Source organism: Danio rerio, chromosome 2 (genome assembly GCF_052040795.2).
Source record: "Danio rerio strain M-AB ecotype USA chromosome 2, GRCz13ab, whole genome shotgun sequence".
In the NCBI taxonomy this organism is placed as follows: Eukaryota; Metazoa; Chordata; class Actinopteri; order Cypriniformes; family Danionidae; genus Danio; species Danio rerio.
Window position 1 is genome coordinate 27,624,390 of NC_141022.1, and position 15,188 is coordinate 27,639,577.

Sequence of the window (15,188 nt, forward strand, 5' to 3'; positions counted from 1 at the left end):
GCTTTCAGATGAAGTACCTCCTGCGTTACTCATTAGGGTTTAATGCGTTCTTTCAGCCACACTTCCATTCAAGTACAGCGGATTTAAGATGGCCATCGGCTACTTTCATTATTAAAGGCGTTATGAAATGTCATAGTCCAAACAACCATAAAACAACGACGGGAAAAATCCAATTAGAGCTATTACAGATAGGACATATTAACACAATAACTTTTAATTGGCATCACCTCTTTAGGGAAACAATGGCTCAACCACAAAAGTGCCTTTTCTGGAGGACAAGACAGTAATTGTAACTCTCTAGACGTTTTTGGGTACTAGCCAGGTCTGAAAGTATCATCGTTTCTCTCTGTTACTGTATGTTAGAGCTTCATTGTTAGTCCTTTTCTTGAAGGAGGCCCCTAGGTTAATGCCATTTGACACAGAGGATTGGGTCTTCCCAAAGTTTTCACCATGACAACAGGCCTGCCAAAACACAATACAGCAACTCACGGGACAAAAGCTCTTCAGGTGTACTGGCACAAATGAGATGGAGGACAAAGTCTAAAGCAAAACTTATTGAGAAAAAGGAGTTTGGACAGGTGGCTGTTGTAGAAAAACAAAATAAGCAGTCAACAATGCCAGCAGCAGTCAGCAAAATATTAAATTAGCAAATAAAAAAAGTCTATACTCCTGAAGGTTCCAAACAGGGACCGTATGCACCAATACAAGATACTGAACGATCCAAAAAAATAAAATGTGGTTCTCCAAAAAGCTCCAGACAGGTATGGACAAATATCAAAATTCAATAAAATATTAAAAGATTAAAAGTAAAACAAACTCCAAACAGATATGCATTTGTGCATGAATGAATTTAAGATCAAAATTATTAGCCCCTTTAAGCTATATATATTTTTTGATAGTCTACAGAACAAACTATCAGCAAAAATAGCTTGCTTTATTACCATAACCAGCCTAGTTAACCTAATTACCCTAGTTAAGCCTTTAAATGTCACTTTAAGCTCCATAGAAGTGTCTTTAAAAATATCTAGTTAAATATTATTTACTGTCATCATGGCAAAGATATATTCAATCAGAAAAGGGAAAAAAATAAACAGGGGGCTAATAATTCTGACTTTAACTTCAACTATATATATATATATATATATATATATATATATATATATATATATATATATATATATATATATATATATATATATAATTTTTTTGATATATATTTATTTATTTATATATATATATATATATATATATATATATATATATATATATATATATATATATATATATATATATATATATATATATATATATATATATATATATATATATATATATATATTTTTTTTTTTTTTTTTTTTTTTTCCAAGAGATGGGTTGCGGCTGGAAGGGCATACACACACACACACACACACACACACACACACACACACACACACACACACACACAGTTTTGCCTGGTTCTCTATTCTGATTGGCTGATAACTGCGAGATATTCTGCAATAAATCAAAACTATCAATAAAATAAAAAATAATAAATAAAATAAAAAAATAAAATGAAATAAAAAAATATATAAATATCAGAACTCGTACAGCCTACTCATCCTTATATATTACTCCACCAACATAGAGTGACAGCAGATCGGTGTATTGATTGATAAACTCAATACAGTTTGATAAATATTGCAGCTATTGGACAACATAATATGCCTATTTTAAAAATTTATAATTTCGGAGATACTGTGCGGAGGCCATCAGCCTGTCATTGATGAGACCAAAGACCATTTACGTTGTCCATCCACAAAATGGAGACATAAGCCCTTAGAGGAGAAAAACTTATAATTTCAAACTGATCAAATCATTAACTTGTAAGTGACTTTCTAAGTCGATCTCTCTCTTTTTTATGTTGCAGTGCTGTATTTATACCATAGTGTAGTGTATTAAGTACTCGTAGGAGTGCGATATGGCTGTACAGTAAATCGTCACTGGCGGAAGACTAAGGCACTCGGTCTGCAGCCTCGTGCCAATGCACAACCCCTACCAGTGCCGATATCCAAACTGGTATGAACTTATACCAAAATGTAAAAAAAAATGACATTATACCAAAATAATAATATTAATAATCATTATCGTCATCATCTTCATCATCATCATCATCATCATCAAATAAAAAATGAAATAGAGTTCTAATTAATAAAATATCTAAAGAGGCATGCATCAAATTGAAAATGGCTAAAAACTTAAAAATTCATTCATTCATTTTTTTTCGGCTTTAGTCTCTTTGTTAATCTGGGATCGCCACAACAGAATGAACAGCCAACTTAAAAATTAAGATATAAAAGCGTTTCTATGACTCTATTTCTGCTTTAATTATAACCTTTTTATCTCATTATAGATAGAATTTGAGATTTTCACAATTTACTTTAAAAAAAAATTTAAACACTTTTTTTTTGCATAATTATTACTATGATAAATACTGATAAACAAACAATATTAAGATACTGTATGGATTTGATTAAAAAGCAAAAAGATGCATTATCACTAAAAATAATAATTAAGGCACCTCAATATTGTAATGTACAGAATAATATATGTATATAAATGGATAAGTTTTAAATACATATTTTCTACAGTATTATTAAATCACTATGTGTTTTTATAGATTCACTTTAAGAGAGTGTTGGATGAAAAATGAAAATGTAAAAGGTAAAACTTACTGTAAGCAATCATTTTATAATCTCAGTAAAGATTATCACTAAAATCTCCAGCACTGAAAGCTTCACCCCGGCTTCACTCTCTGTGTTGATAGAAGACGTTTGCGAATAACCTTGAATATGTTTTTGAGGATGTATCAATGATAGATCATAAACTGTCAGGGTGAAGGTAAATGTCATCGTGAGTCAGTGTAAGACACACGATTTGCTCAAGGCCCCAGTCATATAAAATCACATCAAATTAATAACGACAGTGTCTTGTCAATAGCTATAAAAAATGCAAAAGCAAAGGACAGGGTAAAATCAATACGAAAGTGATTTCAGTGTGTATTCAGCTCATCTTTTATCTTCAGAGTAGTGTTTAAAGGCAGGAAAGAGACCAAGCAGCTAAACACAATGCTTCTCACGCACCTGTCAATTTAGCGATTTGGGGCTTTTCATAAAGTGTTTTTTCAAGAGAATAAGCAGAAGGAAAGTAAATGAGTGTATTTTTTTCAGTCTAATGGTTAGAAAACATCCTAAATACACTTTTAAGTGTTTTCTGTGACTGTGACACTTTTTTCTACTTGAGTTTGTAGTTCATAATTATAAAATTATTATTATTATTATTATTATTATTATTATTATTATTATTATTATTATTATTATTGTATATTGCTTGAGTTATAAATGTCCACTTCAGCAGCACGTACACCAAACTTCCCAGTTTTCTTCATATATTTTTTCATAGGCTTTTATCAAGGGCTCTAATATCTAACATTTGCTTGATTATATACTTTTTGTTCTACAGAAATCTGTAAAAATCTATTGTGTTCTGGCTCTTCTATTTATAACATATTAGACTCTAAGTTTTTACCGAGTGGATTTTGGATAGCTCTTTTTATCATTCTATAGCTCAAAACTTGAATAAACTATTCAACTATTCATTCCGCTGTGGCAACTCCTGATGAAAAAAAGATACTAAGTCGAAGGAAAATGAAATGAAATAAATACACCAAATCCTGTATTTTTAAAAATGAAACAAGAATTTTGAACTTCCACTAGAAATTCATGCAAATTAGCGCACATGTAATGAAATAATGCATCATTTGCATATCTATATAAACATTTCAGAACACTTTTTGCAATACTTAATATAATTAATCAACAATAGAAGTATGATGATAGTGATTTTTTTAGCCTATTTACTTGCAGTGTCTTGCCTTGACCCTTTACAGGGCTTGGAAAAACCCTTGAGTATTACAGCAGGTTATCACAAGACTTTTGAAGTTGTGTGACTTAAGATAAAACATACACAAATGAAGAGTTCAGTTGCAAAAACCTCTAAGTGCCTTCTGTAATTTTCTTCTACAATGAGCATTTTTTTCAGCCTCTCATGTTTATGTTCAGTCTGTTCTTTGCCATAAAAGAGAAATTACTGAATCAAGACATAGGAGCCTGAGAAAAATGCTAATATTAGAAGGCAATTTCAGATGGCACTTGGAGATTTTTGTATCTGAACTCTTCAAATGATATTTTAATTAATTATGTTACCATATATGGTTCTTTGCCCCCTAGGGTTAAAATCCACGTAACCCAGAAGTTCCTAAGATGTTTATTTTAGTATATTGATATATTTCTGGGCGTCACAGTGGCGAAGTTGGTAGTATGATTGCCTCACAGCAAGAAGGTCACTGGTTCGAGCCCCGGCTGGGTCAGTTGGCCTTTCTGTGTGGAGTTTGCATGTTCTTCCCGCGTTCATGTGGGTTTCCTCCAGGTGCTCTGGTTTTCCCCACAGTCCAAAGACAGGTGCTAGGTGAATTGAATAAGCTAAATTGGCCGTAGTGTGTGTGTGAATGCAAGAGTGTATGTGTGTTTCCCAGTGATGGGTTGCAGCTGGGAGGGTATCCGCTGCGTTAAACATATGCTAGACAAGTTGGCTGTTCATTCTGCTGTGGCAACCCCTGATTAATAAAGGGACTGAGCCGAAAAGAAAATGAATGAATGAATGAATGACATACTTCCAAGTGAAACAGAATATTAAGAAGGAGGTGGGGCTTTCCTTTTTTTACGCATCATTCCCTCATCGCACATTAACGGTAAGAGGGCGTGGTTAAGAATATAATATAAGCCATCAAACTGACATAAACAGAGTAGAACCGCCACTCCAAACGCAAGCTAACGATCAAAATTGTTTGCTGACTAAAGCTTTTTTTGCAGTAGATCAAATTTCACAGACGAATTGTTCACCTAAATTATAGTAACATGTGACAGCAAAATAAACATTATAAATTTAGATTTCACAAAGATTTTAAACTGTATGCCTTCATCACAGTTCTAGGGGAAGGTTCAAGAGTTGAGTGAAAACGCAAACCTACCACAAATCTCTCCAGGCCGGTACTGCCCGCATTCGCCACAAAGATCCCCGATCCAGGCTTGAAGCTGAGGGGCTGCTGGCTCCTCTTGAAGGGGGCAATGTGGTATTCATCACAGTCCATGTAGAGACGAACCTCCTGGCGCTCCACCGACAGTGTGAAGCGGCTCCACTGCTGCGTCATGTCTGGCACTTTAAAAGACGCAACCTCTGCGCTGTTCGCTGACCTCGGCTCACTGTAATACAGTACAATCCGCTGAGTCTGGTCCTCCACGGGTGTCAGGGCCAGGCCAAGTTGGACAATGGTCTGGGACGGGTCTGTGATGGCGAACAGGACTCCTCCTCGAGAGCTGGATGGTTTGACTGTGACGATGATGGCAAAGTCTGTGAAGAAGGGCTCAGGTACGAAAGACTGGGTCAGTCGGCCTACGTTAGCATGAGGCCCAAAAGAGTAGGCAGGGTAACCCTCGTAGCCCGTGATGAAGGACACAGATGGTGGAAGAGGCATGCCAACGAGGTCTGTTAGAATTAGGTGACCCTTGGAGCCTCGCTCTGAAAGAAACACAGAAAGAATGATTAAATGATGGACAATACGTCTTATACTTTTAAAGTTAACATTACATGAACATGGGTGACACGGTTGCGCAGTATGAGGTGATGTCTGCTCAAAAAAAACAAAAAGGTCACTAGTTTGAGCCTCGGCTGGGTCAGTTGTCATTTCTGTGTGGAGTTTACATGTTCTCCCTACATTTGCGTGGGTTTCCTCTGGGTGCTCCGGTTTCCCCCACAGTCCAAAGACATGCCATACAGGTGAATTGGCTAAACTAAAGGCATCTATATAGAATTATGGGAGAACTGTGAACTAATGATCTAACTTTTCCAAGTTCTAAGTAATTTAATAAAGTGTAGAGGCAGATTCTTCCATGTACTTAGGCAAAATAAATGTTTCATTGTTCTGTTAAACAATATTTCATGTTTATTTAATGAACAATTCAACTCAAAATATGTAAAACAGGCTTTAAAGCATGACAATCTTCCTTCAGTTGAACACAAAAGAAGAAAATATGCCTCGGTTGATCTTTTCCACCATTAAAAAATCATAAAACTACAGTCTGTATGAATAATTCTCTGTGTTCCAGAACTTCTGAAAACATAACAAAGGTTTGTGTTAGAAACGATGCAGAAAACTTGTGAGCTGCTATACATCACAACCTTTATCATATAAACTGAAGAACTGAATCAGCTTGTGTTGAATTACCGCAAAGATCAAAAGTGTGATTTGTTCTTGGCTATGCTATCCTTCTCACATGGACTTTCGCTAAGAATAAGAGATGTTTGTGGAACAACTGCAAATGCAAAAATGAAAACAGCTGGCCTAACTGTAAATAGCAGTTTATCGCATAATATAAAATAATTGTCACCAATAGAGGGCCATACTGTACCCGTAGTAAAAAGATTTAAAAAGAAGGAATGAACCCTCTTGCGATACAACTGGGAGAAATGCCTTAATGCTTTGCAGCACTTCATTTAGTCATCACTAGGCCCACATAGAATCTGCGCGCGCAGAATTCTGCAGATTTTTAGTCCATCATTGATTCTGTTTATTGACTTGTGAGAATGTGTGTGAATTCATATTTATTAAGTTTGTAAATTAATTTCAGTATTAATATTGACTAATATGAAAATGTTCAAATTATTTATTTACAATATTTTCTGTCTTTTAGTAGATGTATTATATGAGAGACTTGCTTTGTTTACCAAATAAAGTGTATCTAATTGGATATGGATTGTAAACATTAAATAACAGTTAAAAAGGTTTTACTTTTTATTTCATATATTAGGGTTTTAGTTATAATACTCCCAAAATCATTCCGCATAAATCAGCAGATTTTGACCAAAATTCTACGCAGAAATAGCAAAAAAATGTCCGCAGATTCAGTCTGGCCCTAGTCATTACGTTACAGAGAAATCAATTCAAAATAATAAAAAAAGTAGGTCAATCAAACAAATCGACTGCCAACAACCAAATGAATATTTAACACTGAAAGGGAAAATAACAAATTGAGGTGGGTCTAATCAAGTACCTTGGCAACAAACAAGGGTAACCATGGTGATTAATATTAGTGTGGCGCAAAGAGCACAGACACTGAACACAGGAGGTCAACCAAAGAAATAATAGGGAGCAAAACAAAACAACTAACGGCTAGTTTTTAAAACTCTCTCACAAAATGACAGATAAAATAAAAATATACATTAGACTATTTTCTGTGCATCAAAATAGCAAGCAAGTACAAATAGTTCACACATTATGGCAATTTGACACGATTTAGATAAAAACAATGCCTGTTAGATTAAATAAAAGAACTTTATACAGTTTTTTGTTAACTTTTGAAGCTCTTATAAACACATCGGATTTTTTAAAATCATTTTATGAACTTTTTTAGAGGAGCTGGACACATAAAAGGGCATCCACCACATAAAATACATATGCCAAAGTAATTAATGGTTCATTCAGCTGTGGCGACCCTTGATAAATCAACTTCAATCACCGTCTAGTACTTCAATTTCCGTCTTGTTCGGCTCAGCTGCCAAAACCGACAGCGAATAGTTCTGACTGCTGAACAAATCACTTTCACTACCATTCCTACACTTTAAAAACAGTACTCTTCCAGAGTGAGTTAAAGAGCTCACAAATCACTCTGGACGCCTCGCACCCAGCACATTTCCTGTTCGAACTATTACCGTCTGGTCGGCGCTTTAGAGGACCAAGCACAAAAACAGCCAGACACAGGAAAAGTTTCTTTTTTCAGGCCATCTCACTCATAAACAGGTAAATATACCCCACTGTACAATAAATATGTGCAATACTTTCTTATACACACTTGTGTACAGCACCTTATATTAATATACAATGCAATGCTTTCTCCATTCGCATTTGTACACAGCACCTTATAACCTGTATATTTATCACAAATCTGTACATACAATTCAACATTCAGATTTTTTGACTAGCTGCATCTCTGTTTAATGTTTATCGTCTTGTTTCATATTTATCTTGTGTTGACACTTGTCACTTTACGTACACTGGAAGCTTCTGTAGCCAAATCAAATTCCTTGTGTGCGTGAAGCACACTTGGCAATAAAAATGATTCTGACTAAGCCAGAGAATAGTGAGTGAGTGAACATTTTTTGTTTCAGGGAACTGTGAGAACAACTTTTTGAAAGTTACTTGCAACATATATTGTGCACCTCCCTAACAAAAGTGACTAATTACATAATAAAAGAACTGACAATAGTTAGGTACTTTTAATAAAATGTATTTACGTCACGTTACTTTTGTGCATAAAGAAATGACAGGAGAAGAAAGACTCTCCCATCAGGGACTTTCACTTTAACGTTTTTATATATTTTGAGAATTACCGAATTGGTTTTATTGCACAAGTAAGATGAATAAATGCATGTTCATATTCATCTTGATCTACACTAATGTCTGCACAGTGCACACAGCACATACTTTCTCGTGATTTCTGCCAACATGAGTAAAGGAGAGCAGCCAGTGAAGGAATGGCAAAACAAAGCAACTGGTAATAATATTATATTACAGTTACATCATTTTAAAGTAACTTCAACTTAAAAATAGATGCAGTGTTCATTATAAGTGAGTAAACCCCTCACAGATATCTTTTAAAATAATATTTCCTGTAGGATGCTTTACAATAATACTTGCGCATATACATTAGATTAGTCATACCAAAGCTAAAACTGGAACTAATCTAACAAAAGAATAAATAATTATTTTCTCTGAGAAATTGATCAAGACAGCCATCATAAGCTAAAAAAAAAACTATCAGAGATATGGCAAAAACATCAGGCCTGGCCAAAACAACTGTTTTGAACATTTTAAAAAGAAAGAATGCACTAGTGAGGTTAGCAACATTAAAAGACCTGGAGGACCAGGGAAAACAACTGAGGTGGACGGTCAAAGAATTATTTCCCTAGTGAAAAAAATACCCTTCACAACAGTTGGCCAGATCTAGAACGTCTAATTGTGATCTGGATGTGTGTCAACAATCAAGAGTAGACTACACCAGAGTTAATACAGAGGGTTCACTGCAAGATGTAAACCATTGATGAGCCTCAAAAACAGGAAGGTCAGATTAAAGTTCTAAAAAAACATTCACAGTTCTGGAACAACATCCTATGGACAGATGAGACCAAGATCAGGAAAGGAACTGCTCATGATTCAAGCAGTGAAACATAGTGGTAGTAGTGACATGGCATGGGTATGTATGGCTGTCAATGGACAAAAAGCAGCAGAAGAGATTCTGAAGTGTTTCAGGCAACATTTCCAGCTCATATTAAGCCAAATGTTTTAGAACTCATTGGACAGCGCTTCACAGTGCAGATGGAGAATGAATTAAATCATGCTGCAAAAGCAACCAAAGATTTTTTGAATGGAAAGAAGTGGAATGCTATGCAATGGCCAAGTCAATCACCTGACCTGAATCCGATTGAGCATGCATTTCACTTGCTGAAGACAAAACTGAAGGGAAAATGCCCCAAGAACATGCCGGAGCTGAAGACAGTTGCTTTAGAGGCCTGGCAGAGCACCACCAGGGATGAAAGCCAGCATCTGGTGATTTCTATGCGTTACAGATTTCAGGTTGTAATTGACTGCAAAGGATTTGCAATCAAGTAGTAAAAAGTGAAAGTTTGATTTATTGGTATTATTCTGTCCAATTACTTTTGGTCCCTTAACACGTGGAAGGCACATATGCAAACTGTTGTAATTCCTACAGTGTTCACTTGATGTTAACTGTAAATACAAATATGTACAAATATGTACAGTATGTTTGTACATCTGTCAGATACTTTTGTGTTAATTTACAGTTACTCAAAAAAGTTAAATATAATTACATAATTTGTAATGCATTTCCTACACTAGTAAACAGGATTTGTTTTGACCAAATTCTCATATGCAGGCAGTTTTTAAACTCAAATGAAAAGCTGTTTCTGTTTTTTGAACAAGCTAATATCACGTTTTCTTGTTGAGAAGGAGATTTTAAACTTGAACTTTTTCAGTGACATAAATTTCATTGACAATTTCATACATATTTAAAACACTGAGGAGAGAGATTTCTTTTATTGAACTGCTTTACTGAACTGTCATAAAATTTTCATTTATTCTTGTTTTTTCTTCTTCTCAATATCAAGTTGTTGTACAGTGTGTATTAATCATGCTCTTCACAGATTTCTTGACAGCTCTTTTTACCCTTTCCAGCAATTTCACAGTCTGCAATTGTTTCACAGCAACATAAACAAATAATAAAAACATTCTCATTAGTTTATGCCAATGTCAATGCAAAAGACTCCTCAGACTGACAACCCTAAGCAGCTTTTTCTGTTTCAGTCTGACACGAAACCTAATGATAATAATGGAGTGAAGTACCAAATAAACAGCTCTACATGGCTGCAGGGCTTCCAGCAAACACTGTGTGAGCCGAGAGTTTGAGGGTCAGCCTTCATTATATGGCAGAAGCAGAGAGAGGATCCTCTTTATGGAGAATTAATTACAGTTCACAGCAGTTTCCACTGAAAATACATGCAGAAGTGAACTTGTTTTCTTTGATTTAACAAACACAGTGGAATACTGCTTATAACATTCAAATGAAATTATAAGAGATGCAGCATTAGAGCTTTGCTGATTGCACAGAGTAATGAGAAGAATGAGATATTAATTAAGGAAGAAGTCTGATCCCCGGGGTTAATTTCACAATCTTTCTCCATGCCTTTAACAGCAGGTGGAACTACAACTGATGGAAAACCTCCTGCTCTTAATCCTATTATTATAATATCATGTGATAGGGATTTAGCGTTATTCTTTGAGAAAAGTGAGTTCTGCAAACACTGCCAGGCTGATCTCTTGCACACAACAGCATGGCACAATTAAAAACCTCTTACAGTTTGATATCTGCTAGCCTCGAGGGTGAAACGGAATCTTAGTATTAATCCAACTGCACAGCTTGGACCAAATAGTAGCCATTTCAAGTGTGCTATTTGCACACTAATCTTGTTTTTCGATTTGTGATAAGATTATTTTGCTTACCCCATTGGCAGATTATTTACCTTGATTTAAGGAAAAACACACTTCATTTTGGCAAAGTATTTCTTAAAACAAGACAATATGTTTTGCTTGTATAGAAAATGCTTCTTGATTTAAGAACTTTGAGATATTTGGACTAGAAACAACACAAAAATCTAGAAAGAAAATCATTTTTTGCAATGTATATATTGATTTTTAGCTTTAAAACAATTATATTACATATATTTAAGCTATATTTTAGCTTTTATCTTTATATTAATTTTCTATAAATTTTTTTTTTGCAATAAACTCACTGCTCTTCCACACTGCAAAAAACATTATATTGAAAATAGTTTATTCATAATTTATTTTTGATTTTACAATAATATAATATATTAGTATATATAAATATATAATAATAATGGTATATGAACATATAAATAATATATAAAAACAACACAAAATATTTCAGTTAGCTAATAAGAAAATGTTTCTCTCTTTCTAAAATAACACAAACTAAAAAAAGCAATATTAATTTTTTTTTTAAAAACATAAAAAAAATGTAATTAAAAAATAAAAAAAGAAATATACTGAAGTCACAATGTTTTTGTTTTCTCCATAAATCTCTGTTTGTTTTTTCAGTGCAGCTGCACTCACCGCTCTTCCACCTCTTCAAAGGTCTCTTGGCTCTGGCTGTGTCAGCGGGCGCCGCTGTGGGCGCAGGAGGAGAGGTTGGCAGGACGTGCTCTGTGTTTTCCTCTGCTGCTTCAGTACTGCTGGTGTCTGCAGGTGTGCTGACCGCAGGAGCGGGTGAACTTGTCTCTGGGACCCACAGAAACCTAAACCACTGGATCTGACCAGACAGACTGACCAGACTCAAGAGCAGCAGACTGGTCAGCGGTGCCATCCTGCTCAGCCCGACGAGGTAGATGAGCGTATGCCGAAACGCAAAACTCTTCACTGAACCCCCTAAGAGCCCCTCGGTACCCCAGTGCACCACGCAGGCTTTGGTATTCGGCAGGGCAGCCAAATGTCCGATCCTCTACACCGTCATAATGGGATTGTTGAGCACAGACAGAGGGAGAATGACAGCCTTTGACCCCTGGATCGGCCCCCTTCTCAAAGCCCTTCACCTACTACACACTACCAAGACCAGTTACGAAAAATCGATGCAAATGAGGAGCATCTTAAAGACAAAGCATCTTTGATAGATATTTTTATATATGTATTTTCAGTCCCACTGGGATTCAGCTCTGGGAGGATTTGGGGAAGATAAGAAAAGAATCTTAATATAATAGAGGAGTGGTTCATTTTAAAGTTTGCCATTTTAGACAATGACTAACAGTTCAAATAACAAACTTTCTATCCATCAATCCTGATACATTCCTGCCAGTTTTCACAAAAACTAAACTAAACTAAACTAAATTAAACTAAACTAAACTAAACTAAACTAAACTAAACTAAACTAAACTAAACTAAAACTAAAAAATAAAATAAAATAAAATAAAATAAAATAAAATAAAATAAAACAAAATAAAATAAAATAAAATAAAATAAAATAAAACAAAATACAATAAAATAAAATAAAACTAAACTAAACTAAACTAAAACTAAAAAAGTTCATTCATAATAACAAAAATAAGGAGTAATATATTTAAAACGAAACACAATATAAAGACAAAAACAAAAACAAAATATAATTTTTTTTCTAACTATACACTGTATTAAATAAATAAAATAACAGTAAAATAAGAGAAAATGTACTGGAAGCTCAGTGAATTTTGTCCAAATATAGTGCTACACAACTGTTTATTTTTAGTCTCACTGAAATTCAATTCTGGTTTAAAGTCAATGTGAACTGGAATTTGCTGAGACTTTTACTTCAGTATGTTGATGTACTTCCATATGAAATAAAATACTGAGTAGGTTGGGGGTTACACTTGACTTTTCGTCCCATAGACTTCCATTTATACACATGTGAAAGCACCTGAGCAGAAGACAAGCTCATGCAAGTTTTGCCTGTTGTGTTGATGCATTTGGGGAACTCTGACCTGTAAAATTTCATCACGTGATTCTGTGAGACCAATAGAAGATCAAAATGTGACCAAAATGTCAAATTTGCAGCCATTGCTAGCTTTATCAATGTCTTTTCAACTTATTTTATCCTGCCTTTCGTCTCTTGTATTATCTTGCCCAGAATTTCACAAGCTCAAACTCTAGTGTGACCAGGGTTTGATGGTAAGAGGAGCTGTCAAACTGATATCATAATTGATGAACCGCCACGGCAAATGCAGAAATAAATGGTCAGATTTGATGGAACCAACTTTAACAGATTAATTGTTCACCTTATGAATAACAATGTGAGCTAGAAAAATAAACATTATAAATTTTGATTTCACACAAACTTTAATTTTAGGAAGATGAGAAAAGAAATATAAAAGATCAGCGGTGACAAGTATAAGTCAGTAAAGTTTGGTGTTATAACTTTTAAAAGTTTTTGAAAAGTTATAATGGAAAGGAATGCATTTTAATAAGAAGTCCTATTTTGCCTTTTTTACAATATATAAAATAAATGTTTGATGTCTTCAGAAAGTGTCTGTGAAGTTTCAGCTCAAAATACCCATATCAGATCACTTATTATACACTGCTGAAAATGTCAATTTTGGGGTCAGAGGAAACTTCAGCTGTTCTGAGTCTGTGCCTTTAAATGCAATTCTTCCCATCCACTGTTCAGGTGTGTTGGCTTTTGAAGAATACCGAGCATCAAATGGCCGATAAACACAGCAAAAAAATAAATTAATTAAATTAGATTAAATAAAACAGTGAGCAACTCAGACAATGAAGAAGCAGAGATCACAAATATCACAGTAAGACTAAATCAGAACCCCTGATAAAAGCAGGGAATAAGCCAAAGGTGGGTGAGAGGGTGAGTGACTAATAAGGAAGTTTCTGTAAGGTTATTTAATGTGTTGTATATGGAACAAAATCAATGCCTAAAGTCTTGAATTAAAAAGCTTGTTGAATATCACAAACTGAAAAAAATAATACACCGTATTAACAAGTTCTTGTGTTTTAATGACTTGAATTCCAGGGTTTGTATTTTTAGGTCCTGAAATTTAACATATCTGTTTATTTAAGCTGTGAATATTTCAACGAAAAATATTTCAAACACGTTTTCATACTTAAAAATTCAATAATTCATATTCAATTTTCAGATTTCACTTACAAAATATTCAATACCCTTTAAAAATACGATGTATAATATTCAAAAGGTCATTTTCAGTTCATTTTATTTCAGTTCTAATATTCGCTTCCATAAATTCAGTGGATCAAATTCGACTGTTAAAATTCAACATTACATCCGGGAACTGCAGGAGAAGCAATAGATTGCCGATTGAAGATCGCCAGCTGCTCTAGTATTCACCAGCAGGTGGAGATGGAATAATGTAAGATTTTTAACCCAGTAAACAGGCGAGAAAAAGGCTAATAAAGGCACAAAAGTAGCATTCAATTTTAATATCAATGCCTTGGACATTATAAATAATAAAAAGTATGAGTAAAATGAGTAAATGAGGGTTTAGTCATCTATATTTGCCCTTATGTAACGGAAGCCAGCTGGTGATCGCGTAAAGCTCACTCCTGATCCAGTGACAGACGTTGTTCTGCAATCTTATCGGAGCTTGTCTCCCATGCTGGCTCGTTACCTGCTCGGACCGGTGCAGTTACTTGCACATAAACCGTCTTTTGATGAATATGATGTTACACATTGTCTATCTTTATTGACTCTTTCTTCCATAGACGCAAAGTATTATATTGACAGCTAAAGAATATAAACGTAAGAGAAACAGGAGAGGAAATCTTATAATAATACAAAATAGATAAACATTGACAGGGCTAAGAACAATTACGAACAAAGATTTTCAAAACCAGAGAGATTTTATGAGAATGTCACAAAACAGTTTACTTGGAAATGTTAAACAGAGTTCAGGTATGATTTAAGGTTGGTTATGGATGGGGCGTCTGATTTAAAATAATTTAACAT

General features: G+C 34.5%; 1 protein-coding gene across 15 annotated transcripts in view; it reads right to left on the reverse strand.

Moving 5' to 3' along the window:
• Positions 1-15,188, reverse strand: part of col15a1b (collagen, type XV, alpha 1b) — an 84,090-nt gene that overhangs the window by 39,207 nt on the left and 29,695 nt on the right. For 8 of the 15 annotated variants that reach the window (XM_087239568.1, XM_087239565.1, XM_087239566.1 and 5 more), the window contains exons 1-2: positions 11,804-12,085; positions 5,069-5,616 (exon numbers count right to left, since the gene is read on the reverse strand). In XM_087239568.1, the coding sequence (XP_087095694.1) occupies positions 5,069-5,616; positions 11,804-12,053 (798 nt within the window). In that variant the 5' untranslated portion in view covers positions 12,054-12,085. 15 annotated transcript variants of the gene reach the window in all.